The 26,643-nt window shown below is 41.6% G+C and overlaps 2 protein-coding genes across 4 annotated transcripts; one reads left to right on the top strand and one right to left on the bottom strand.

The window, feature by feature from the left end:
• Positions 1 to 364: 364 nt before the first annotated feature.
• Positions 365 to 9,861, bottom strand: aaas (achalasia, adrenocortical insufficiency, alacrimia). 2 transcript variants are annotated; one of them, XM_034695525.1, is made up of 17 exons: positions 9,700 to 9,860; positions 9,375 to 9,503; positions 7,582 to 7,709; positions 7,302 to 7,357; positions 7,124 to 7,215; positions 6,967 to 7,013; positions 6,696 to 6,794; positions 6,383 to 6,526; positions 4,998 to 5,118; positions 4,772 to 4,896; positions 4,524 to 4,584; positions 4,340 to 4,430; positions 2,565 to 2,658; positions 2,310 to 2,377; positions 2,130 to 2,211; positions 1,950 to 2,034; positions 365 to 1,440 (listed from the first exon to the last, which is right to left on the bottom strand). In XM_034695525.1, exons 2-17 carry the CDS (start codon positions 9,483 to 9,485, stop codon positions 1,285 to 1,287), a joined length of 1,560 nt encoding a protein of 519 aa, XP_034551416.1. In that variant the 5' UTR covers positions 9,486 to 9,503; positions 9,700 to 9,860; the 3' UTR covers positions 365 to 1,284. The 2 variants fall into 2 exon arrangements, with proteins under 2 accessions (XP_034551416.1, XP_034551415.1); XM_034695524.1 differs by having other exon boundaries at positions 1,203 to 1,440; positions 2,565 to 2,661; positions 9,700 to 9,861.
• Positions 9,383 to 26,620, top strand: map3k12 (mitogen-activated protein kinase kinase kinase 12). 2 transcript variants are annotated; one of them, XM_034695522.1, is made up of 14 exons: positions 9,383 to 9,529; positions 14,085 to 14,605; positions 16,153 to 16,336; positions 16,443 to 16,634; positions 16,740 to 16,898; positions 17,100 to 17,258; positions 17,424 to 17,532; positions 18,111 to 18,220; positions 18,468 to 18,584; positions 18,672 to 18,806; positions 18,910 to 19,633; positions 19,721 to 19,788; positions 19,915 to 20,212; positions 23,069 to 25,816. In XM_034695522.1, the coding sequence occupies exons 2-14, from the start codon at positions 14,146 to 14,148 to the stop codon at positions 23,222 to 23,224; spliced, it is 2,871 nt and encodes a 956-aa protein (XP_034551413.1). In that variant the 5' UTR covers positions 9,383 to 9,529; positions 14,085 to 14,145; the 3' UTR covers positions 23,225 to 25,816. The 2 variants fall into 2 exon arrangements, with proteins under 2 accessions (XP_034551413.1, XP_034551414.1); XM_034695523.1 differs by lacking the exon at positions 9,383 to 9,529 and adding an exon at positions 12,289 to 12,538 and having other exon boundaries at positions 23,069 to 26,620.
• Positions 26,621 to 26,643: the final 23 nt, after the last annotated feature.

Below are 26,643 nucleotides of genomic sequence, written 5' to 3'. Positions count from 1 at the left end.
TGTGTGTATGAGTGCGTGAAAGCTTAAGACTGTGATGTGTGTTTATTGATGAGGTAATCTCATAACAAAAGGAACTTAAGTACTGTATTTGTTCTGCAGTTTCAGGGTGGGGCCGGGTGTAGTTGGCTCCTGTCTGTCTGAACTTCTAGGCATTAATAAAGAACTTTTTGTCAACATGAATCAAGTATTTTGTAGAGTTAAAGTGCTGAGTTGGTGCATCAATACTTTAAGTACTTCAACCAGGTCCCTCTCTGCTCTTTCTTGAGTACTAAAAGCCTCATTAAGCCCTCACAGTGTCAGTCTTTGAATCAAAGTGAACCATTAACAATCCAAATACACAACTTAATTAACAAAAATGTGTTGCTTTAAATTTAGATGTTACTTTATTAGCTAAAAACGTCCAAAAGTAAGGGTTTGGGACATCCTCTGACAATTAAATACATAAGATTTCGTACAAAACTAGAGGAAAAACTTGTTTCATGGCTTCAAATTGGGGTGCAAAGACTCAAACACATCGCTCCAAGAGATGACAGCTGAGAGTGAATGTGGCTTAACCAGGCGGCAACCTCCGGTCTAAAAATATGAGTCCAATGTGGAAGTGCTAAAAACTGCAGTTCATCAAGGATCCGCTTGAGGCTGGCTCCGGAAGTACCGGAAACCACATACACACCAATTCAAAAAAGACGATCTTTACAGCAGAAATAAACACGTTTACAGCCTGGTACAAAAGACGAGTGTAGTCTGGATAGCTCATTTCTCGATCGGCACACACTGTGCGGGGGATGAGATTTTTTCTAAGGTGGCAATTTCGAAGATATTGAGATTAAGAGTCTTCCAATGAGAGGCCAAGCTGACTTGATTGACAGGCAAGTCGGGAACACTGTAGCTGTTGGCTAGGAGGTTCAAAGCCCCGCCTCTTTACGTCACAATGCTCGCTAGCAGCAATAGGGCTTCAGAAACAGATGGGTGACGTCACGGATACTACGTCCATACAGTCCTTTATCTGAACATAAGTATTCTTAAGGCTACACACCTTATAGCATATTGATCTGATCTCTGACAACATCGTTTTCTGCATAGTTGCATTGTAGGTAATGTAGGCCTTAGGTTTAAACTGTCTGTAAAGAGCTATACAAAATTAAAATAGTCCAGTATTAGTAAGTTGGCTAATCCCTGTATTGCAATAGAAATAAGTCTTAGTGTAACATGAGCTTTTGCACATTTATTAATAATCCAAGATGTGAAAAGTGAATAGTCTGCACATGATGTTTGGGTGAGGGTTGGTCAAGAGAGGAGCTCTGTAAAAAGCGACTGATTGGCGAAGTCCGCAGGTCTTGCTTGAGGTCGTGGCACAGACGGGCTGCCACTCAGGCCGTACTGAGGGACGCCGGTGCTCAGGAAGTAAAAAGGCACGTGTGTAATTCTTCCACTGGACCAGCACTGAGAACAAAAAAGATAAATATGACTTAGAGGTGATGTAGTGCAAAAGAAAAAGCCAGATTGAGCATACATTTAAGAGGCCTTCTGCAGGATTTACTGAGATACAACTGAGACTTTTAAAAACCTATTTAACATCCTAGAGAAAACGGTTCATGGTGACTCAAAGTATCATGGTGTATCAATAACTAATATATTATCCAGAACTGGGTTAAAAAACTTTTTGCTAAACTCACAATTCGCCCTTTATAAAATCATGAGCTACCTTAACGAGCAGTAGTGAACCTGTTGGCTGAAGGTTCGATGGCCCTAAGGCTCCTGACCACACAGCCTCAAATAAAGGATGTAACAGCCTTGTGTACTTATAATCTACAGCCTCAACAATCCCAGTGTTAATGGTGTCTCTAAAAACCCCAAATTAAATGGAAGAAAACATTTTATCTCCAACATATCTGAAGCAGAAACATGACAATATGACTGAATCGATAGGACATAAATAAGGTAGGACTTACCACAGTGAGCAGAGCTCCATGCTCAAAATTTGGGCGGAACTGCATCAGTCTCGGCTCTGCCCCGGGCTCCCCTTGAACAAAACCGCTAAACAGAAGAACACAAGAAATGTTCAGCACATGAAACAGTGTTACTTAGCTCTAATCAAGCTACAACATTAAGAAATGTGACCATGAACTCACCATGGTAAGAGTTCAAAAATGGGGTTGGTTCTCGTCTTAAAAACAGCGATGACTGCGGGCCGGCCTGCTGCCTGAGAATCACCTGAGAGAACACAGAGACCGAGATGATGAGTAATCAGAAGAGGAACACATGTAACACTGACATGGTTTATGTTGTGAGAGCAGAAAAGAGATAAAGACCTTGGAGAAGCACAGCAAGTCTCTCTCCTGTTGGGTCCCAAGCTAAAGACTGGATCTCTCCTCCAACACTGGAAGAAAAATTAGACAGAGGTGAGTGACACGTAATAGAGAAGACCATGCACTAAGTGGCCGGCAGATAAACGTATATTAATCTTTAAGGTGGCAGGATGCTTTGTGCATCTTATGTTGTTCATTGTTAATTTCTGTTGGTAGGCTAAAAGACAAACATGAAGCATTTTAATTTGCAGCTCTTACATGAGGTCTCCATCTGGCGTGTTAAAGGTTGTCTCTGATAGGTCGGCCACCACTGCTGCTGCCTGTGGTCCAGCTGATGTGCATGTGGGTACTCCTACTGAATAAAAATCACAGGATACAGATCAATTCCTCCAAGACACTAATAATAAATACTCAGATCATCTTATTGGTTTTAATTGCACAAGTTTTCTGCTTTTTTCCCCCCCCATCATGCTTGATCAATTAAAAAAAGAGTGCTGCAGAGATGAGGTTATCGTATGCCTAGTCCCCTCACCAAAAAGGATCTGGAAATTTGTATGGATTTTGGATTTATGCCAAAAATGAGCCCTTAGACATAGCCTACAGGTCTGCCTCTAATACTCTCCTTCACAGACTGGATGTCATTTACCACGCTGCTATCCGTTTTGTCACTGGAGCCCCATTCTCCACTAACAACTGTCACCTGTACTCTCAGCTGAACTCGCCCTCACTCCACTCTCGCAGACAAACATACTGGTTTCCATTCATTTACAAATCCCTCACTGGTAAAACCCCTTTATATCTACAGTCACTAATCAAACTTCACAGCACAAACTGTAGCCTGCGCTCAAGTAACTTTATCAACCTCATCACACCCAAAGCCCGGACCTCCTTTGGTCACACCTCCTTCCAGTGTTCTGCTGCAAACGACTGGAATCACCTGCAACAATCCCTAAAGCTGACCTCTCTCATTCCACTCGCCACTTTCAAAAACATAGTACATCCCATAACTCAACATCACTGCACTTGCTTTTAATTTGCTTTCAAGTTGTTCACTCCTGTCATATTTGTGTGCTCCTTCACCCCTACGCAACTGCTCGGTGCCGCAGGTCAGCTGATCTGCTGCTCCTGGAGGTACCAAGGGCAAAACGGAAGCTCAGAGGGGATAGAGCTTTTTCTGTTGCTGCTCCAAAATTATGGAATGAGCTTCCCATCCACATTAGACAAGCCTCCTCACTGTCCATTTTTAAAACTCATCTTAAAACCCAGTTTTTATTCCTTGGCTTTCAACCCTGCATGAGACTCTGCTCCTGTTTTAGTGTTTTATGGTTTGTTTTTATTTATTGTTTTATTGTTTTTATTGTTTTATTATCTTGTGTTTGAATTGTTTTTATGCCTGCGTTGTTTGTCTATTTGTGTACAGCACTTTGTTCGGCTGTGGTCGTTTTAAAGTGCTTTATAAATAAAGTTGAGTCGAGTTGAGTTGAGTTTTGTATTGTATTGTTCTGTCTCTAGGTTTCTCTGTTCGTCCCCTCTGTTTTTTGTTTTGTTTTTATTTATTGTCATGCCACCTGTGTTGCCTTTTCGCCCAGGTCATTATTGCAAATGAGAATTGGTTCTCAATTGACCAACCTGGTTAAATAAGCTAAAAGAACTTAGTTACAATCCCTTCACTTTGACGTCACTAACCATAAGATTCCTACTTGTCCTTGTCCAGCGAGATAATGTTTGTTGTGACAGAAATAAAATGCAGTGTCATTTGGCATCTTGTTAGCAGGAGCTAACATAAGATACATATATGATTAAAAACCTCTGAGTGGTGTATTTACTGAGCTATGTCACGCTGTAGACCAGAAATCTCTCCAGTAAAGACAGTTTCAATCATAAAGCATGGATTTTGAGACTAAGGAGTGAAAAGTGCTCAATGCTAGCTCATTTCCAAGTTTTAAGACTTTTTCTTGAAGCCCCTTCGATGCTGAAAATACACAGTCAACAAAGCTGCGAGATCATCAATTGTATTGAGAAAGGCAGATAACCTGGAGCATCAGTGAAAGTCAGAGCATAGATGACCGTCTCTCCCTGCACGGAGAAGAGAAGTCGACTCCCGTCTGGACTCCAACAGCCAGACTGAAAAACACAAACATTGCATCATTGTTAGCTGAATACATAATCTACAAAAGTCACAACTGACTGAGCAGAATCTATAAAACAAGTTCTTACCTGGCAGCGACCTTTAAGACATGGCCAGCGTTCACAGGTCCACGTTCTGGTCTCCCAAACCCTGAAGAAAGAACTTTAACTTATCCATGTTTGAAACCCCAATTCCCATCCACACATTATCTTCCTCACTTGCTAGACTCCAGATTATGCCGCTAATCTCTGACATGCTTATCAATATTCATGAAAGGTGAGTGGGCTGGCAGCGCTTCATATCACGCCTTTAGGTCCTGTGAAAGTTCCTGTCTCACCTGAACAAGGCTGACGGTGTCGAGGCCAGGACGTGGCTCCCATCAGGGGACCAGGACAGGAAGGTGACCCCGCCTCCTCCAACTCGCTGGAGCGGCACACAGATTTCTGAAGCTACATCCCAAACCTGAGGCACATTAGAATGTCAGTCACAAACACAGCAACACAGTACATGGCTTTAATCACTTTTTCAGTCATTTCATGAAGGATGCAGGGGTTGTCTCGTACCATCAATGCAGTGTCCATGGGCGAGGCTGACACGAGGAGAGAGCCGCTCGGAGACCAGGCGATGGAAGTGACAGGAGAGTGACCAGGATGAGACAGGACTTGAGCACAGCCTGAGGAAGGCCTGGATGTGACGAGAGAAAGAGGATGGAGAAAAGGAAGAAAAGAGTCACAGGGTTCCTCCAGTGTTTAGCAAAATTAAAACTCAAAAAAATCGAATTCACAGGACACTGAAACAATTAGTCCCCAATTATATTCAGGACATAACTTTGTTGACACTTTAATGACATTTGTATTAATATCTAACAAAGACTTAGTAAGATAACTAATCTATGAATGTAACCTGGGTCCAGATGAGTGTTCTAATATAGTCCCAAAAGTGCTATTCACAAATACACAAAGCAGCTCCTTGCATGCAGATTCTACTGTTACAACAGTCTCAAATGCAATTTACAGATTCCCTTTTTTTGCACCTCAATTTTTTGAAACTCTGAGCACTAGAGATGTGATGTTCATGAAAGAGTCGGCCTGTTGAACAGCTCTTTTAAGTGAACGATAAGAATCAATTCGCAGTTGTGAGCCGTTCATTTGGGAGCCGTTTTTATATGCAGATTGCCCATGCTGCCTTCACATGTCACCTGCGTGCCCCATGAGTCTTTTGTTCACACTTATTGTCTACACTTTGTTATTGTTTACATTGTTTTGATGTGGATTCGAGTCAAGGAGCTGAGCTCCTGTTTGTAAAGTAGTTCAGGTGTAGAAACACCAGGTGGGGTAGCTCAATTTTGCATTCACATTTTTATAATGTCCTAATTTTTATTCTAGTTGTGTTTATATTTTTATATACATATGTATTTATTCTAATTTATTAATTTTATATTTTTTTCTGTAGTGTTAAAATGTTCTTGTGTGGAAAATTTTACAGTAAAGTTGTTTTGCATGGAAGTTATCTGTAGCCTGCATAGTTTTTATAGTGCCACAAAGTTTTTTAGGTGAGGGAAAATTCAAAATAGTGATCTCACTGTGGAAGCATGAAGATATGACACTATCTTATGGAATGTTTACAATGTGAAATGAAATTCTAATCAATATTTCAGAATAATTCCCACCAATAGAGTTAATATATTGGTGGGATGTGTAAGTTTGAATTATTCTGATCCAAATCGTATCTTATAACTGCTACCAGTGATTGTTTCCTTGATTAAAAAAAAAACGGGTTACCCCTGGTTGACTTCTAAAAAATAAATAAATATAACAATGAGCCAAAGAGCCAGTCTTTTGAACAGCTCCCTTCAAAGAGCCATAAATTCCATATTTACTGAGCATCTTTTATGAGGGAAATTATTACAGCATTTTTAAAGCCCTGTAACAAATTACAGTTAACATACCTGGTAGACAGTGAGCAGGGGTCCACATGCCAGACTAGTAAACAGTTCTGACAAGCGACAGCGAGGGCAGACGCACACAGTGGCTTCCACTGGACCGCTGCAACACTCCTCTGCAGGCGATGCTTCAGGGTGGGAGTTGTTGCACTTAGAGAGAGAGTCAAAATCTATAAACAGCTTGAAGAAATGGGTTCAATGCCGCATCAAAGTTCTAACAGTGACATGGTTTAGTCAAGAGAAGTGTTTGTAATTCTTTTTATGGTATCATCTTTTCAACAACAAAGTTGAGATCTTCTTCAGAGCTTTGTCGCAGTACCTTTTGGGGTTGTAGATCTTAATGGAGTCGTCCAAGAGGGCAACAGCAAACTTATCCGTGTGTGTGTGCCATGCAAAGGCTCGCACTACACAGTCAGACCTGTTTAGACAAGAGGGATAAAACAGCAGGTCAACTATTGTAGTCTGCAGACTTCAATAATCTCTGGCTTTTGAAGACTAGTGAAGAATTTGAAGACTAAACATTTTCAGATCATCAGAATGTTTCCCTTTGAAAACAAAAGCTAACTTCAGATTTCAACTTTGGTACTTACCAGTTCAGGACCTGTGAAAACTCAGCGATCATGTTTTCACTGCTCAACTATAAAAAAAAAAGACAAACAGGTGATGCATAAACGTATCGATCATTTAGTGATCAAGTGTATCATATTGTGACATCAGTGCATATTTAAGCAGTGAGTAAAAACTCACGGTGAGATGTGGAAACAGGGAGCTGTGAAAAGAAGAGACTCTCTGGAGTAATGCCAGGATACAACCGGAGCTCACTGACAGCCATTTAGGCACTAGGAGAAACCAAGGAGTGTGAGTCAGAGCATGCACACACACAAAGACAGGATCGACTTATTATGTATGAAAGCAAACTTTGTACCTTCTGTGTGTGAGTTTGTGATTTCAGTGAGTAACCCTGAGAAGCCACCATCCCTCCTAAAACAGAAGAGAGAAATACTTAGAACATGTGGTCATTAAATGGTTAATTTATGGACGACTTTACTCTAAAAAAAACCCTTGCATTTGTGTTTATTTAGCCACACCCAACTTTGCCAGACTGCATAACTGCAAGAGGTATCATATACTTGCAACTTTGTACATAGAAAGCATCAATGTATGCTTTGATTTTAACACCTTATCTTCATGTTGGTGTTACGTACCATGCTGCTGCACTCCTCATCCACAGAGTCTCTGAGTGATCCAGGAAGGCCGCTTTGCTGCTGCTCTCTGTGCGACTGTGCAGCTTCAGAGACTCTCTTGGAAAATACAAACTGAGAGGACTACAGTCCTGCAGGGAACACACAACCATGACAGAGACATTTAATAAGCATGGCACAGATATAAAGTCAAATACGACTTAGTGACATGAAGGCATAAAGCTACGAGGGAGGAGAGCTGGTGGAGACTGAGGTTTATGGAGAGGAGATGGAAGCTGTGTCTCTTCTCTCTCATCATGGGCAACGTGAGATCTCTGGTTTATAAGAAGGACGGCCTAACAGGACTAGCCAGGAGTCAGACGGAGTTTCAGGAATGTACTGTATCATGGTGTGCTGCACGGAAACGTGGCTGCATCTGGATATTCCCGACCACAACGTCTCCATTGACGGCTTCTAGACTGTCCGGGCGTACTGGGATAGCACAGAGACCTCCGACCATGTTGTCTGCACAGGGAGATCTCACATGTCATACCGGTAGCTAGATCTCCAGGGACTTCAACCATGTATTTTCTACATCGCTAATTTTGTCTCCTATACATACTTTGATCATTATTTTCATTGTACTTGTATTTATATCTCATTAATTACTTTCTTCTATTTAAGTTATTTGATATTCTTACTTATTCTGTATAGGGACAACTTTAATGTCTGAATTCCCCCCCCAGGATAAATAAAGTATTTCTGATTCTGATTGATCTAAGAGGTGTTCAGATCAGGTTGTGAATTGAGACTCTAGTAGGGTTGCCAACTGTCCCGTATTAACCAGGACATCCTGTATATTGGGCTAAATCGGTTTGTTTCATACAGGAACTCAATTGTCCCAAATATTGACTATTAACTCTTGTAAATACAGCAGACTGCACTCTACAGATCATAGATCAGATAAAACGGCAGTGGCAGATCATGTGCCAATCACACCGCCTGTCATCCAATCACAGGCCCCCTCAAATGCGGCAAGTCCTGCAAAAAAGTGTGGAGAGGATTTTCTCATCTGATGGCCATTAAATGGTCAAACTCAAGAAACAGATGCAGCACAGAGCTGATCAAAAATGAACTTCAAATATCTGTAAACTGTGACTTGTCATGTAAGGACTTCTCTCTGGCTGTGCAATAGGACAAAAGACTGCTTGAGTCAGTCAAGAGCAGCAAAAAGTATCCATGGAAAAAGTACATTTGGTGAGTCATACTCCTTTTTTGCATTTAATTTTTCTTTTGCCTGTTTTTTTATTTAAAGAGCCAAATTGTGTATTTTTTTAGGTTTATTCATATAAGGTTACATAATGATACGGTAAAGATTAAAGGGAATATACACACTTTCTTCATTTCCAGGTGAATCAGAATCAGAATATACACTGAATTTACACATAATGCTCACACCACCATGGCACCGTGCACCTGTCCCTTATTTAGTAGTGAGAAAGTTGCCAACCCTAGACTCTAGTCAATAACAACCCAAAGGAACTGATAGTCAACAATTGAGCTAACTGGGAACTGGGTCATTGCAAAGTCTTTTAGCACTGGTTTATTAGTTAAAATGTGTAAAAGCTTCTCCTTACAGCTGACTTTTTAAAGCTGCACATGTCTGCAGTCTACATGGGTTGTAGGTCTGCATTGCTCTGTGTTGTGTTTGCACTGCTGCTTTGACACAAACAAAGTCCTTAACGGATAAATGTTGTTCTCTGAAGTCTGAAGTATAAAAAAATGTGATGTTGACTGGCAGCAGATTTAAACCTGACCTGTTTCCGCCGGTCTTCAGTGGTGGTACCAGACAGCAGCTCATTGTTGGACTCGCACAGAGTGGTCTGTCCAGAGCTCAGTGGAGGGGGGAACAACGCCAGAGAGCACATCTCGAACCCGGAGAGACACTGAAAACAAACGATGGACAATTCAGGTAAGGAAACACAGAAGAGTGGAGGCCTGACACAACACAGAAGCTGTCTAAACTATTATAAAACTAGCTAACGGTGTATCAGAGTTAGCTAGCTAGCTGGCTCCAGCTAACTACTTTCATTTACGCTACAACAACACTTCAATCTTTACTTTACGAATCTTAGAACTTACCTTTGAGTGTGACCTGTAGAATGTGGTCAGTTATTTTGCCGTGTTTCCACCCAACAAAACAAAATCACATGGTAAATTGTTGTGACGTTTTTGGCTTCCTTACTTCAATTCAATCCCGCCGTGTGTGGAATACGGCAAGCGGCAAGGGTCAAACAGTGCGGAGCGCGAGTAAAGTCGAATGTGCCGCCCTCTTCAGGTTAGAGGGGGGCATTACATACGCACGGAGCACAACAGAGACCAACCAGTGACTGTATACAGTGGTGGACAAAGTACACAGCTTCGTCATTACCTAAGTGAAAGTATAGATACTCCAGGTCAAAATTACTCCAATACAAGTGGAAGTTGCTCTGTCAGATTATTACTTGAGTTAAAGTACTGGAACACTTGCTTTTAAAAAGTATTCAAAGTACTTCTTAAAAAATCTCAAAACGTTGTATTTTCAAAATACATAAATGCAGTCAAGAATACATACAGGGGTACATTCGGTTACATTATGTTCATTTAGAAAACATTACTTGAAATCTCTAAAACTATACCATGGAATAAAAACAGAAACTAAGTTACTCCAAGCCAAAACAACTTAGTTTGAAATGTTCATCTGGAATAAAACAAATTTTACGTAGCTCAACACGCTTTCTCAGGTTAGACAGTGAATCTTTGTATGTTTGGGCAGAGTGGGAAACAGGGAGAACATTTCAAACGATACGTATCATTCTTCATTTCAAAAACCTCTAACACGTGTTGAAGATATGACCATGGGTGTTCAGGAAGATAATTATAGCCATCATTTCCACCTCTAAATGAACTGCATGATCTGAGTGAAACTTGCTCTGTGTTTGCTCCACGTTCAACCGTGGAGACGCACGATATACAGGTATGACTAAACCACTGAGACAAACAGAACTACACAAACACATTTTACTGTCTTAGGGCTCAGATTTGAGAAAAGAGAAGGAAATTCATGATCTGACTTCAAAGCTAAAATAGTGAGTAACTAGAGCATTGATAGAAATGTAGTGGATTTAAAAGTACAATAATTATCTTCTGAATGTAGTGGAGTAAAAGTAATAAGTACCCACAAAAAATAATACTCAAGTAAAGTACAGATACTCAAAAAATGCACTTAAGTACTGTACTCAAGTAAATTTACTTTGTTACTGTCCACCACTGACTGTATTGAAGTATAATGTACAGTGGGTGGTGGCAGCTGTTTGTAGTTATGAAGATGAGGTATTAAACATGTATTTATCATGTTTTTGATTCACATATCAAGTTTATTTTCCCACATGGTTTTGTCCCTGTAATGCAGGGGCATCAAACTAAATTTAGTTCAGGGGCAACATACAGCCCAAGTTGATCTGAAGTGGGTCGGACCAGTAAAATGATGACATAATAACACATAAATAACGACAACTCTACATTTTCCCCTTTGTTTTAGTGCAAAAAAAGTACAAGTGCATTCTCTAAATTTTCACATTTAATGAACTATCTTTCTACAAAAACAGCTGTTGTATTTTTTCGCCATTATGAGTCTCATATTGGGGCTGAATATTTTACTCTTTAAGCCATGAAAGCCCTGCGAACACACACAACCCCCCAGGTTACTCATTCACCTGACACAGAATGTAATGTTTACTGCAAAAGAACAGATAGATCATTATAATAATGAAGAAGGTAAAGTTGATTATTATGGACCCCTCAGCTCCAGCATGAACAGACTGCTTGCTGGACAATGTTGTATGCGGGAGTGTAGTGCTAGTGCTAGTAGTTAGCGGATCATCTTATAGTGCTCTAAAAGGTCTTTATGAATCTAAACCGGATTATGCAAACAGCAAGTAATCTATTTTCTCACTTTGAGAAATAAAGTCCCGGAGCACCGTTTAGGTGCGCTCCATCAGCACTATGATTTTATGTGACCCCCAGAGGACAAATTTGAAATAGTAGTTACTTTTATTGAAAAATTGCAGTTAATGTTTACTCTGTAAATTTTTCACTTCGCAAAGTCGTTCCTCTGGCGGACCGTTTTGGCCCGCGGGCCGTACGTTTGGCACACCTGGTATAGAAGCATAATGTACAGTCAGTGGTGGCAGCTGTTTGTAGTTATGAAGATGAGGTATTAAACATGCATTTATCATATTTTTAATTTACATATCAAGTTTATTTTCCCACATGGTTTTGTCTCTGTAATGCATCCACTCCATTAACAGTTCTTAAACATGTATCTTGTTCATGATTATGATACATTCTGTATTTCTTTTAACCACGGAGGCCAAAGTGCATAGTCAGTTTCAATCCTGCATCTATGGATCCGGTGGAGATTCAGTGCGTCTTGCTCAAGGACACATCAGCAGCAGCAGCAGAATGAAAAGGAGGACATGCTGGCATTGTCCGGGATCTTCTGGCTGCAGTCTAGAACAGAAACCAGTGAATGAAAATCAGCTCACCACGACACATTTTTGGAGCAGAAAAGATGGATGTGCTGATGGAAAATCTGATATACAATTCTCTGTATCTGTATTTGCAAAGAGGATGGTAGTGGCGCCCCCATGCGGTGCAACTCGCATTTCCGTGACGTCAATTCAGCACTGGAAAGGAGACAGCTCCCTCCCCCCCCAAAAAAACCCAGCGCGCCTCACGTTGCATGGGTACCCGGTTATTGATAACACAATTTGCCCGCTGGGATCCATCCGGTAGCGTGAAACTCGTGGATATCGGGACTGGAAATACAACAGAGAGCCCGGACCTGAGAACTACAGCGATCTTGCTCATCATCAGCGACAAAATAGAAAGCCGAGCCCACCCCGTTCACTTGACAACGCGACATCAAGCAGGCAAAAAGGTATGGGAATGTCATACTATCCGGTTTAATGCCGATTGAATCAGAAATCAGGTATCTCAGGACGGTAAGGTATGATGCCGTGGCTTGGTGCGGTAGCGTTCATGCCGCTCACACTGCACCACTGAACTGATGCTGCCAAGAAAGCAATCATCGTCGATGAAAGCTAGAAAATCATATTTGTGCAGCAAGGAAGCACACATTACGGGATATTTGTGTAGATGCCAAGGCTCAGTTAAATGTGGAGACGCTGCGGCAGCTTGACTTGGCATGGAGCACATAGTGGGCATCGGGCTTGAGATTCATGCACGTCGACTATGATGCTGCTGAGTGTCATCATCACATCCTCAGTTATTTAAAGATTGATCTTCTTGCATTTTGTGTGCCTGTGTGCTCTGCTTCTTCCTGCACAGGCCTCGTGGTTGTTTATTGCGCGTTTGTTTCACGCTCTCATTTCGCTCCCCTCGTGCAGTGGTGCAGTACAAGAAATGGAGCTGGTGTAGGATATATGAATTGGATACATGTGCTCTCTCTCTCCCCTCTCGTTGCTCACACCAACATGCAGGCACGCACGGACCTACGTGTACATCCACTCTGTGCGCTGGTTATGCAATCCGTCAGATTCTTCAGGTGCGCACGATGCTCCTCACTCATAGCTTGACGGACGGCATGTGGGAGCTGCTGAGTGATTTGGCTCTCATGCTGTGGCACACTGCTGCACCTCGGAGGGACAGTTTATGAACAGGTGACATCCAGAGCTGATGGCTGTTCAACCAACCTCTGTTCGGTTCATTCATAAAGCCCACCTCCGCTCTGGGTGATGGCTCCACTGGGCATGTTGGTTTCTCCCATTCATACACACACAGAAGAGGCATGATTCAGACTGAATTTGGATTTTGAAATGGAGTGACTGTGTGCTTTAACTGGGGGACTGGATGTGTGCCCAATTCCCAGCATGACTCCAGTGGTGCTTGGCATTGCTTGAATAAAATAAGTTGGTGCACACTTTAGAGATAGATGTTCTTATATCATTGTTTCACTCCTATAGATCCTGAGATATGAGACGTCTGAGAACCCCTCTGACACTATTGTTTTTTAAAGTCATATGATTGGTGGGAAAATAACTGATTGCTTACATTTTTGCCACAAGATAAATGACCTGAAACCAGTTGATGCCTGGGGCTAACTTGTTACATTTTTAAGTGGTTGGTGCCTTGACTGGCATACCTGCAAATACCCCTTACTATATTTGAGGCAGTATCAGTGGCTAGTGCTGTAAATGGTAACAGCATCAAACAACTTACGCTTGTTATTCATTTATCAGCACAGAATCAATAGAAGTAAAAGTATAGCAGCCATTTCAGCACTGGACAGCTCCTAATTGTAAAAAGAACTGAATTTAACACTTGGAGCTGTCCAGTGCTGAAGTTACTCCACTCTCATTATCCCCAAAAGGCAGCAAGCTCTCTGTTGATCTGTTAATAAATAGATTAAATACAAAACTCATATATCATTCTAATGCTTTGTTATCATAACTTTTTTCTTCCAGGCTTACTTCTCATCCTCCCATCCTCCATCCACCCTGACCTGCTGTGTTGGGGAAACCCCTGATGAGTGGGACCTGTATCCATGAGCCCCGTGCCCCTTCCCCCTCCCTGTCAGGCTTCAGCACCCCCATCTCAGAGCCCCCGTATCGAAGACTCGATGGAGACACCCCTGCGTGCACCCCCGAAACGGACCTGACCCCCACACAGTGTGTCCTCCGTAACGTGCTGTCCATCGACACAGGCGCGCAGGTGGCACCGAGCGGCAGCAGCCCCACTCCCAGTGATGGACCCTCGGCTCACTTCGACAACAGTGTGCTAAAACTACATGAACATGAGGCCTGCCAGTGTGGCGGGGCCGAGGCTGGGCACAGTCCGGAGGCCGGGGCTGTCCGCAGCCAGTCGGATAACATCCGGCTACAATCAGGAAGTGGAGGTTTTTTGGAGGGACTGTTTGGCTGCCTAAAACCTGTCTGGACCATGATTGGAAAAGCATACTCCACTGAACACAAACATAGCCATGAAGGTATGTTTATAATAAATCCTCTTTCTGTGGGCTGTTTGACTCTGTGCTGGGGTTTCACAGGAGAGTTCAATGCTGAATAAGAAGGTTGAGTTAGAGAAGTGTGTCACTTTACCATATCATTCATTCACCATGCAAATCTTTTGTGGTGCTACTGTGAATATGGAGTTACCTAAATGAATACCTGAGCTTATGGATGACGTTTGAAGTGGATAGTGTTTCGATAGGTATTATGAGCCTTTATTTCAATCAAAGTTAATAACACAACTTTAAAATACTTAATGACAAGTAGAAGTCATGTTTCTTAAAGTTCCACCTCAGTGAAAGTAAAGGACAGGAAAAATTACACCTTGAACTGACTTAATTCGTCAATACTGTGTTTTCAGTGCTAGTAGAGCTGGATCATGCATCAATATCTATTGAGTCTAGGGGCTCCAACCTGAGGTTCACTGCCTTTAAAAAGGTCACAAAACCAATCTAACTTATCTGCTAGATGTGTAATGATGTGATGGAGAAGAAAAAGAGCCCGTTGAGCTGATTTCAAACACTTTTTTTTCTAATGTCAGCTCTTCAGAAATATAATGCAGGATCATTTATTTCCCCAAAACAATTAAGGCTCCAACTTTTATTCAGATGAAACCCTCTGAGAAGTTTGGTGCGGACTTTTCTGTTCACAGCTCATAAATATCTGTAAACAGAATTTAGCTACACACTGATTTTGTACGGAGCCAAAAGCCTAGAACAAAGTGCTGTTTCATAAGATGATCTGTTTCTTTGATGATTCATCTTAATCTGATAGAATCTACAGCAGCTACAGCTTTCAGCTAAAAGGATACTTACGTTTTTTAGTAAATGTCCTTTGTTTCTGTTCTACACTGGACCTCAGTAAATCTCTTTACTCTGTGACTGACTGCCACCTTGTCCAGCTGGAGGCGTGACTCTGTTCACGGCCCCGTCAGCCCGGCTCACTCTCAGTCATCAGCTGCTGTGAGTTTTCACAGCTGGCCAGGAGAGGCGTCATGTGCATCCGCCTGGGCTGCAGCAGCTCTCCAGAGATCTCGACACTTTCTGTGGACCTCATGAAGAATTGATTCGGCTGTCTCTTTTCTTCTGCGCAGCTCGTCTCTCCTTAGTGACCGAGCTCTCACAGTCATTTAAGAAGAGTCAATATGACGGATGACAGACAGATTAGAGTTTGAGTGGACTGTGTTTCCCCCTGATTTCTATCTCTGGATAGAAATGTAATGGTCTGCCGGATAAGTTATCAATATGCCATTTGTTTGAACATGACAGGCCTTTGGTATGATGTAATTTTGTACTGCCAGCCCATTGTCATGTGGAGCATGGAGGTAGCATTTGCTCAGCAAACCCTTGGAAGAGTACACATTGACTTTTGGAGGTTTAGCAAAGTGAGAGGGATTTAAAGTAAGTAATTACTCAAAGATTGCTTCTGAAAAATGTTGCAATGCTTGTGCAACTCCAGCGTAAGCCTCATGACCTCCCATCTACTTACCAAGCGTATTTTTTTGGGATTGTTGGTCTCTGTATAGAGTCCTGGGAGGTCCCCTTTGAGGAGATCTCTGACCTGCAGTGGGTGGGCAGCGGGGCGCAGGGCGCCGTCTTCCTCGGCAAGTTCCACGGAGAAGAAGTGGCTGTAAAGAAAGTACGGGACATCAAAGAGACTGAGATCAAACACCTCCGCAAGCTCAAGCACCCCAACATCATCACTTTCAAGTGAGGAGAATCGGGAGATCCTGTGGGATCACGTGTGTTTTAATTGCATCAATCCCACTTTGATAGGAAGTGTTATCTGACTGCTGCTGTGCTTACTTGCTTGCAGGGGTGTGTGCACCCAGGCTCCATGTTACTGTATCCTGATGGAGTACTGTGCTCAAGGACAGCTGTACGAGGTGCTGAGGGCGGGCCGTAAAATCACCCCCTCCCTCCTGGTCGACTGGGCCATGGGCATTGCTGGTGGGATGAACTACCTGCACCTCCACAAAATCATCCACAGAGACCTCAAGTCCCCAAAGTAAGTCAAAGAACTCATCACAACTTGAGGACACAACACCTGAGCGTTCATGTCCGACTTGTGATTATGTTCCTGTAATTCTGACACGTTATCTCACCTTTGCAGCATGCTGATCACACATGATGATCTGGTAAAGATCTCTGACTTCGGCACCTCAAAGGAGCTCAGTGACAAGAGCACAAAGATGTCATTTGCTGGCACCGTAGCTTGGATGGCTCCAGAAGTCATTCGCAATGAGCCAGTGTCAGAAAAAGTGGACATCTGGTAAGTTTGATAAACATTTTTATAAAGCAGAAGAGCTGGTACTGTTTTAAAATCCTAAAGGACTAATGTGCATTCCTCTGATGGACAGAGTTGTCCTTTGTTTTATTTGATATCACTAAACTGATTTGTTGTCTGTTATGCTAAACTAACATCGACCTCAAAGAATCTTCCTAAATGAATATAACTTGATTTACCTCTAAGGTCTTTTGGAGTGGTGCTGTGGGAGATGCTGACTGGAGAGATACCTTACAGAGATGTGGACTCATCTGCCATCATCTGGGGGGTGGGGAACAACAGCCTGCAGCTCCCTGTACCCGAGAGCTGCCCTGATGGCTTCAAGATCCTCCTCAAACAGTGCTGGTGAGTAAAACCTGGAAATGGACAGTTAAAGGAAAGAAAAGGACAGAGAAACGAGCACATCAGAGCAGCACGTGTAAAGGTTGAGAGAACAGATGCATGGGGAGACTTCAGACTGTGGTTTAAGGACTGTATTGATTATCTGTTGTTGTATTTCATGTCTCGCAGGAGCTGTAAGCCCAGGAATAGGCCGTCTTTCCGTCAGATCCTGCTTCATCTGGACATAGCATCAGCTGATGTGCTGTCCACTCCACAGGAGACCTACTTCAAGTCTCAGGTATGGCTGCCCCTTAGAGTTCCTGTCTCGATGTGTGAGATCAGTAACTACACCAAAAGACACACGAAGTATACATTTACCTTAGAGCTGCAAAGATGAATCCAATATTCGGTTATAAAAATGAAGTAAACCAACTGTTTTGATGAAAGAGAAATCATTTCAGTCATTTCTCAAGAAGAAATGTCAAACACTGGCCGACTTCAGCTGCTTCATTGTGAGGATTTGCTGCTTGTTCTTTGTCATTTATGACAGTTAATGAAGAGTCTTTGAGTTTCAGACAGTTAGTTGGATAAAAGATGGAATTTAAAGACTTTACTTTGAAACTTTGAAATCTGGGAGAAACACTTTTCACAATGTCTTGTCATTGTGAGGGTTTAAAGATGTGTCTTGTGTCTGTTGTGTATGAGAGCTAGAGAGACATGTATTTTTACAACCAGAATCAATACAGACACATTAAAGGTAGAAAATGAAAACCACACAGGGTATTTGTGTGTATATGTTAAGAAAGATTTAACAAAAAAGATACAAATAAAATATTCTAAAAACAAACTGGCTAAACTGCACTGTGCTCTCCTCAGGCTGAATGGCGAGAAGAGGTGAAACGGCACTTTGAGAAGATTAAATCTGAGGGTACTTGTCTCCACCGGCTCGATGAGGAGCTCATAAACCGCCGCAGAGAGGAACTCAGGTCTGTTTTTTTTGCATCTCATATGTGTAATTTGTTAGTAACCCGGGTGTATCCAACCAGTACATGATGGTACTTTTACTTTAAGCCTCCACATATGAGGCCACTTTCAGTGTGTCACATTCCACATGTCATGCCCTTTGTCCGCCCTTGTGCATGAAATCAGTGCCCTGAGTGCATGTCTTTTGTAGAGGACTAAGAATCTGTCATGCGGATGCACAATGACAGCAGCCTTTCATTTCCTTCTCAGACATGCTCTGGACATCCGCGAGCACTACGAGAGGAAACTGGAGAGGGCTAACAACCTTTACATGGAGCTCAGCGCTGTCATGCTGCAGCTGGAGCTCAAAGAAAAAGAGCTGCAGAAGTATGAACAAAAACTCCATGAACACAGGTTACGAAGGCATTCAGTAAGAAACAAAGCACTGGAGTTATTCGTTTTGTTTTTTTTCAGGAGGGAGCAGTCTCTGGATAAAAAGTATCCCGGTTTGTTTAAGCATCACAGCTCCAGACAGAGCAGCTCCTCCAACACCATGGACAAACTCATCAAGAAGAGAAATGTCCCGCAGAAGCTGCCCTCTGGAAAGAGGTGTGACGTCTCATTTGGTCATTATTTGGTAAAAGATTAACACAAGAATGGCTGAATGAATATTCATCAGGCTGGTGTTGACTAATCCCTTTGTCTCTTCAAGGCCAGACATCCTTAAGTCTGAGGTAATCATTCCCAAAATGGATTCCTCAGTGATGCAAGTCACTATCCCAGCCTGCCCCAACAGGAGCTCCACTTCTCCCAGCCGCTCTCGACGAGTAAAGACCCGCCACCGTAAGCCCGGTAAGGGCAGCAGCGGAGACCTGGCTGGACTTAAGGCGACTCAGTCTTCTCCTAGTAGGGACTCAGCTGCCCAGGCTAACGGTTCCACAAACAACACCTCCAAGCAGCTCCTTGAGCCGTCTGCAGCCTCACGAGGCCTCAGTCATGAGCAGCAGCAGAGACAGCTCTCCTCCTCCAGCCCGGACCTCATCTGCACCACGCTGGAAGCCGAAGGGCAGGGCAAAGGGGAGACTTCAGTAGGCGGGCTGGAGAGAGGTGGGAGCCTCAGTGCTTCTGCAGGGTTAGGAGGGTCAGATGTGGGGGCAGCTGGTCTGGATGATCTCACAGAAACTCCTCCACGCAGCGACACACCGAGCGAGGATGCAGCGTCGTTTCCGTTCTCCAGCAGCCCGGACTCGCCGTGCGGGAGGGGGGCAGCAGCAGGAAGGGGGTCGCTGGGATCTCCACGTTTGCCTCATGATGGGGAGGATAAGGATGACGGAGCGGGTGCTCTGAGGCTGCCTCGAGGGGCATCAGGGGGAATTGGGAGCCAGCACCTCACACCTTCAGCCATCCTGTACAGAGCAGCTATCACACGCAAACAGGTACAGACAGAGATCCTGGTCCCTCTTCAGCATTCCTCTGGCGACACTTTGATCATTTAAACTTAAACCTTTTTTTACCAACTACAGAGGCGTGGAGTGTCATCAGAGGAGGAGGAGGGGGAAGTTGACAGTGAGGTTGAGTTACCACGGAGACGGTGAGTAACTTGGCGTTTTTTGTCACTTGAAAATTCCCTCGGGCTCCCGCCTCTCTGACAAAATGCAGAAAACTGTGATTTATAAACCTGTTTTTGTTCTTGTCATGTCCTTTTTAATCCCTCCAGACGTCCGACCAGCATCACAAAGTGTCAGTCGGTGTCCACCTTCAGCTCAGAGAACCTGTCAGTGTCAGATGGAGAGGAGGGCCACACCACGGACCACTCTCACAGCGGCACCCCCGACGTGGTCAGCACCAACACGGACGACAGGCTGGACGACCGCAGCGATGACCTCCTTTCTCAGGGGTCCGAGATCCCGGCGGACAACACAGATCCCGCGCAGGCTTCAGATGGACTGTCGGAGCGAGACGGAGTCCTGGGTCAGGCCAAAGCTCAGCTGGACGCCGGGCAGAATCCTAATGAGGTAAAACCTCTCCACAGAGGATCGCATGTGTCAGCTTACGTCATCTTTTTCTGACTGATGCACAAACAACTTCAAACAAAAATCACAGAGATGGAAAATAACTGAGGACATTTAAATAATAAAATCAAATGAAAGCTAAAAAATCAAATGAATTATTAAAGATTAAACCAACCAGCCTTTTTGGCATTGGTCTTTTCCAGTAACAACATCAAGTTAGTGCAATGTGTTACTTTATACTTTATATTTATAGTTTTTTTGTTCAGAACAGATACAGTATGAACATACAAACTGAGAACAGTCACACAATCATAGCATCATAACATGTACATTGAGTGATTATTTGTAACACCCGTCCCTAGAAGGTTAAAAGAGAGCTGAGCACATCATGAAATATTAAAAAACACATCTAACTGTGACATAGTGACACTCCATGATCATCAAGTGCCAGCATTTCAGGTACATCAGCCATACTAGCTCAACAGATCCTGAACAAACACTGCATCATGCAGCAGATCAGAATTGGATCTATGTCTGAAAACTACAAAGCTTTAAAGTGCCTGAGCAAAGACAAACTCATAACACTACCATCTTACTTAAAGACGTAAGCGTGTCCCAAAGTCTCAAACCTAAACCAGAATAATGCTGGATTAAACTTCACAGTCAGGGCACGTTTGCTTCCTTAAGTGGCTTATATGAGAGCTTCAACTGGGATTTTGAGGTACCAGTATCTCCTTAATTATGAAAAACAGGAGATTTTTAATTTTGTTGTGAAGAACTTAATTCAGAATTCTGAAAAAATATCTTATTAATTTAGAAAATAAGCCAACTTTTTTTTTTTAATGCTCCGTTTATTTGAATTTTTACACATTGTGTACAGAAGATCACCTTAAACAATTCAGGCAAGTGAGGTTTTTTTTAAAGGATATATTGATATATCAGGGAGTAAAACAATTGTAGACAAAAAAATGTAAGCCAACATGATTTTGTCTGCAATACGTATCTGTAAGGGTTCAAGGTTACTTTATTTGTACCTGTGAGTCAGTGAGTCAGACTCCTTTTAACATGAACACAACAAACAGCACAGGACAATACATGACAAACAAAGTGACAAAGTACCTTATTGTACCAAAAAAGTAACTACCTGAGGTCTGAACGTCTATGAACGTCCTTCATGGGCTCCACACAGGAGAGAGAGCGTTCTGTTTTTATGTCCTTAAACTCTGGAACTCTCTGCCTTTCACATGAGAAGGACGAGCTCTCTTTGTGTTTTTAAAACTAAAATAAAGATCTATCTTTTTATTCTAGCTTTTTATAATTGAGTAATTGGTCAATATTTTAATTACTGTTTGTAATCTTTCATTCTTTCTGCCGGTATTCAGACTTATTTAACTTTTCACTGATTTCACTGATTTTACTTTATTGATTCTTACATTTCTAATAATTTTTACTTAATTTTATTTATTTGGGTTTATTATAATCCTACTTGTTTAAGTCTTTTTTTATTTATTGATTGCTGTAATTTTTCTGTCTGTTCGTTTTATGTGGATTTAGGCTTGACCAGCGATCTCATTATTAACTACTGTATTAATTCACATATTTTTATAATTCACATATTTTTATTTATTTATTCATTTTATTATTTAACTATCCCCTACATATACTTTTTTAATGTAAAAACTACCTCACTTTCACGTTAGCATCTTTGCACTACTCACCACTGCACTATTATCATATATTATTTTTAGCCTGTACATATTAGTCATGCTTATTTGTTATTCTTTTGTGTTCATAGTTGATGTTATTATTGTTATTATCATTATATTATTATTTTATTTTTATACCTCATTCTTATGCCTTAATACAAAGAGAGCACAGTTTACCAAAGACAAATTCCTTGTGTGTTCAAGCATACCTGGCCAATAAAGCTGATTCTGTATAATTTTTACAGAATATATTCCAAATGTAAAAAAACATCAGTTGGAGGTCACATTTTATTGCAGAACTAGTACTTTTAATTTTGATAATTTAAGAAAAATTAGCTGATAACAATACGTGGACTTCTGATGGACTATTTTCATTGTTGTAGTGGTTCTTGTCTCAATGATAAAGCTCTTCAAGGAAAATGTGTTTATTTGCAGCGTGACATTATGGCTGGGGGTGATAGTGTTGTAGACATGAGGCATGTTTTGTGTTGCTGTATGCGACTATAGGTGCATTTCGACCAAGAGTTCCGGAGTCTTTTAGCCCCCAGAACTACTTTACCCTGAACTAAAAGGTTCCTGTGTTGTCCCCATTGTTGTCTGTGTTTCGACTGCGGGCTGAAGATCCGGGTAGATTGTGCAAATCAGGCAAGTGATGTATGGAGAAAAAAAATGTATATTGAATTTGTATAATAAAAAAATGTATAATAAATCTTAATAAAAAACTAAACTAGTATGCATTCCCAGGAACTCCCTCTGTGTTTCAACAACTGTGTAAACTCCACAAACACCGTTACGTTCAACCGAAAGTCCCAGGACCTTTGAAAAGTACTACCCCCCAATAGGGGCTTTTCAGGGGGGAGATTATCTACCCCTGAACTAAATTTAGACCCTGGTTCCTCCAGTCAAAACGCACGTAGTTCAGAGGTAAAGTCCCTAGTTCAGGGGTAAAGTTCCTGCGGTGGAAAAACGCCTTTTATCTGTTTATGCCTTTTATAGCAAATTGCTATAAAAAAAAATGTATCTTATTAATTTCCAATGATTTTGGACCTTTTTCCTCCAACAGAAAATTCAATAAAAAAAAAGTCAGGATCTGAATAACTGTTTCTGAAGGTTGTGTTTTCCTTTGTTTCCCTCTCTCTCTATCTCTCTTCAGAGTCGGTCCCTGTGTGATGACTCTGACTGCGACAGTGCTGAGTTGGATCAGTCAGGCAGTGGGGAGCCAAGCCGTCCCCCCAGTGCTGGAGCGTGGGTCTCCCCATCCCAACCCTACCAGGGGTCTCCACAGGCACCTCAAACAGGACCTCCATAGATCACTGGACACAAGCAAAGACCTCCAACTACCCTCGAGTGAACAACCATCACAGGCGTACACCAATCTGTCAGTGCAGTACATTACTGTGGTCAAGAGGTATCACACCTAAAACATGGCTCAGACTGTGACGAGTCCACTTATGGCGTCTCATGAGTTTGTTTCTGGCAAACCTTCATCAGATCACATAAGACATTTGTCATAACCTGACATCAGATTTTTTGGCAGCTTGGACATCAGATAATGTCATTTAAGTTCAGTAGGGTTTTTTAGGCAAAATAGTTACCAAGGTAACCTTAACCACTGCTCCAGTTCAGCAAAAACCCTCCACAGACACACGCACGCACAAGATACCACACTCGTTGTCCTTTAAACACTCTAATCCTCACTCTGGGAGCATCCTCCATGACTCTCCACACACTAATGCATCAAATACTAATGAATAATAATGTAAATATCCATGACATACCACATGAGAAATATCTAACTTTATTTGTTTGTAAGATAAAAAAAAAGTAAGACTAAATGGTATGCAGCCCTGTGAACAAATGCATGACTACATGTTTATAATTTATGGTTGAATGTGTCAGTTTTATATTTTGTGAGAGTTTACACTTTTTTAATCCTGGAAGTATTACTTCAGTTCTTTTTGTTTTTTGTTAATAAATGTCCGCACTCAAGAAGAAAAACAAGTCAGAATGGAATGAAAACCTCACCAAGACATTGATCATGATGCATAATTAGGATCCTCAGTAAGTAATACATATTTTTTTAACCCTCCTGCTACTGAGTTTCAGATGCACAGGACATGGTCGAGGTTTTTTATGACGCTTATCAAATAAGTGACTTGATTGGAAACCTTTGGGTTCACTCAGATGGCACTTCTGTTATTGAAGGTATTCTGGCACTGAGGGGCCGAACAGACTCTTTTGATTGGAGGGGCCAAACTAGGGCCCTTGGTAATGCAGTATGTGTGTGCTTATACAAACAGAGTATTTGTATTGTATTTACCCCTTCTATCTCCACTAATGATATCTGCTTTGACTGCTAACATTGAAGTATCCAAAGGATGGTATTTTTCATTTTAATTAAGGCTGTCAAAGATACATTTTTCAAATCACGCTAATCACTGAATTTCAAGAATTAATCATTTTTAAGCCCATATTAAAATTGTAAAACGTTTTTTATCCAAGTCCTGTAGTCATCTAGTTTGATTTACTTTAATCCACAGGTTTCCTTGCGGTTTGCACACTCCAAAATAATAACTGACATCAGTCTGATTAGCTGCACCTTGAGGCTTAGCTTGTATACGCTCAAACATGGAGTACTTTGATGATATTTCATTTTGTTTGACACAAAGTGAATATTACTTTTGACTTGTCTACTAAACCAATCACAAGTTAGTTTATTTTTTTTACATCAAGGTGGCAGCAGGAAGCAGAAAGACACAGTGGCAGCTTATCTATGGTGTAACATAAGGGTCAAAATATCACAAAATTAAAACCAAAAATGGATTTATTTAAGATCTTAATTGCATTATAATTAACACTGACAGCCCTAGTTTAATTATATTGTATACTTTATGAAGAAACATGACAGAGTGGCAACACTGAGATCTTCTTAGCTTGAACATTTCAGGACTTACGCCAAAGGTTTGTCTTAAGTCACTCACTGTAAATTTACAGTAATAACTGAAGGGAATGTGCCAGATTAAAGGGCAAAGAAAGCAGACAGCAGCCTCCTGCAACAATAACCCAAAAGTTGATTTTAGCCCAAGCTTCCGGTAAGGCAAATGGCCGTTACTAAGTAAGGCCTTTGGCAGTCAGATTTCAAAGTGGGCCATGGCCATCCCTGTATCCACCCTGTGGATTTTTTGAGATGTCTTTCACAGTAAAATTATCACTTTAGGAGTAGTGCATGTGTTCTCAAAAATAACTGAACTAAGTAATACCTCTGCAAGAAACCCAACTTGGGGCATCCTAGCAGAATAGAACTCTTCAGCATTACATTTCCATAGTATAACCAGACTGAAAAGGTTAAAACAATAAAAGGAAACAAAAACAGTGCAGCAGAATCAGATATTGTATTTTCTAATTGACACATTAATTTCTTGCTAAACCTGTCGCCGATATTTCCCACGATGCAACCCAACAAACTAGTTTGTCAAAGTCAAGTTTGTTTGGTCAATGTCGTTGAACTAGCCAAACCCTGTTCGATGCTGACTCAAGCTACACAACTTGAGACAGTTACGATGTGTAAAATCGTTATTATAATGTTACCGTTGACCTCTAAACTCTATCTTAACCTGTAACATTTCCCTTTCAGAGAAAAATCAAACAAACTCTTGTGTGTCACGATGTTGATAGGCTTCATAAAAACCTCAACTGTTCCTCCTACCCTTTAAGATAACTGCAGAAGAAGCCAGATAAAGAATAGAGCACTTCTCTGTGGTGGTTACTAGTAGAACCGTAAGTATCATTTGGGTTTGAATAGAAATGTTTTGTTTTTATACAGCATTGCACATTGTACCTGTAACATAGGAATTATATCAAAAGCAAAATATTATGAGCAACAATAAATAATGTATTGGTTAAAAAAAATGTGTGACTTTTTTTTTTTTTTAAAGCATAGACTGTATAAAATATGGACAAGGTATCCGTGACGTCACCCATCTGTTTCTGAAGAAGTGTTTTGAGGCCAATAGTCGGCGGCAGCCATATTGCTGCTGTGGAGCGATTGTGGTGTAAAGAGGCGGGCTTTGAGCCTCCTAGCCAACAGCTACAGTGTTCACTACTGTCAATCAAGTCAGCTGTGCCTCTCATTGGAAGACTTGTAATCTCAATATCTTCAAAATTGCAGCGTTAGAAAGAAATTCATCCCCTCTACAGTGTGTGCCGATCGAGAAATGAGCCATCCAGACTACACTCGTCTTTTGTACCAGGCTGTAAACATGTTTATTTCTGCTGTAAATATCTGCTTTTTCCCATTCATGTATTTCCGGAGCCAGCCTCAAGCAGATCCTCAACGAACTGCAGTTTTTAGCACTTCCACATTGGACTCATATTTTTAGAGTGGAGGTTGCCGCTTGGTTTTAAGATAAGCTGTTTCCGAAACGGCCTGCTACATACTACTTGCTAATGAAGTAGGCAGTAGGTATTGACTACCACATACTGCGTTTGAATTTAGCATGTAGTATGACTTTTCTGTTGGATCTGTGTTGCAGTACACTGGACCAGACGTCACTAGATTTCCGGTTTTGGAAAGCGGAAGTAAACAACGGCGAAGCTGATAGTGAAAATGCTTCTTTAGCATACATTTATGATTTAAAAAGTTAGGAAGTGGTTTATATGTAATTCAATGACCTTCACAGCACCCAAAAATTGATTTCCTCCCGTCAAAAAAGAAGGAAAAAGAAAAAG

The sequence above is a fragment of the Notolabrus celidotus genome, chromosome 11, assembly GCF_009762535.1.
Source record: "Notolabrus celidotus isolate fNotCel1 chromosome 11, fNotCel1.pri, whole genome shotgun sequence".
Taxonomy (NCBI): Eukaryota; Metazoa; Chordata; class Actinopteri; order Labriformes; family Labridae; genus Notolabrus; species Notolabrus celidotus.
This window is presented reverse-complemented; position numbering and strand designations above follow the sequence as displayed.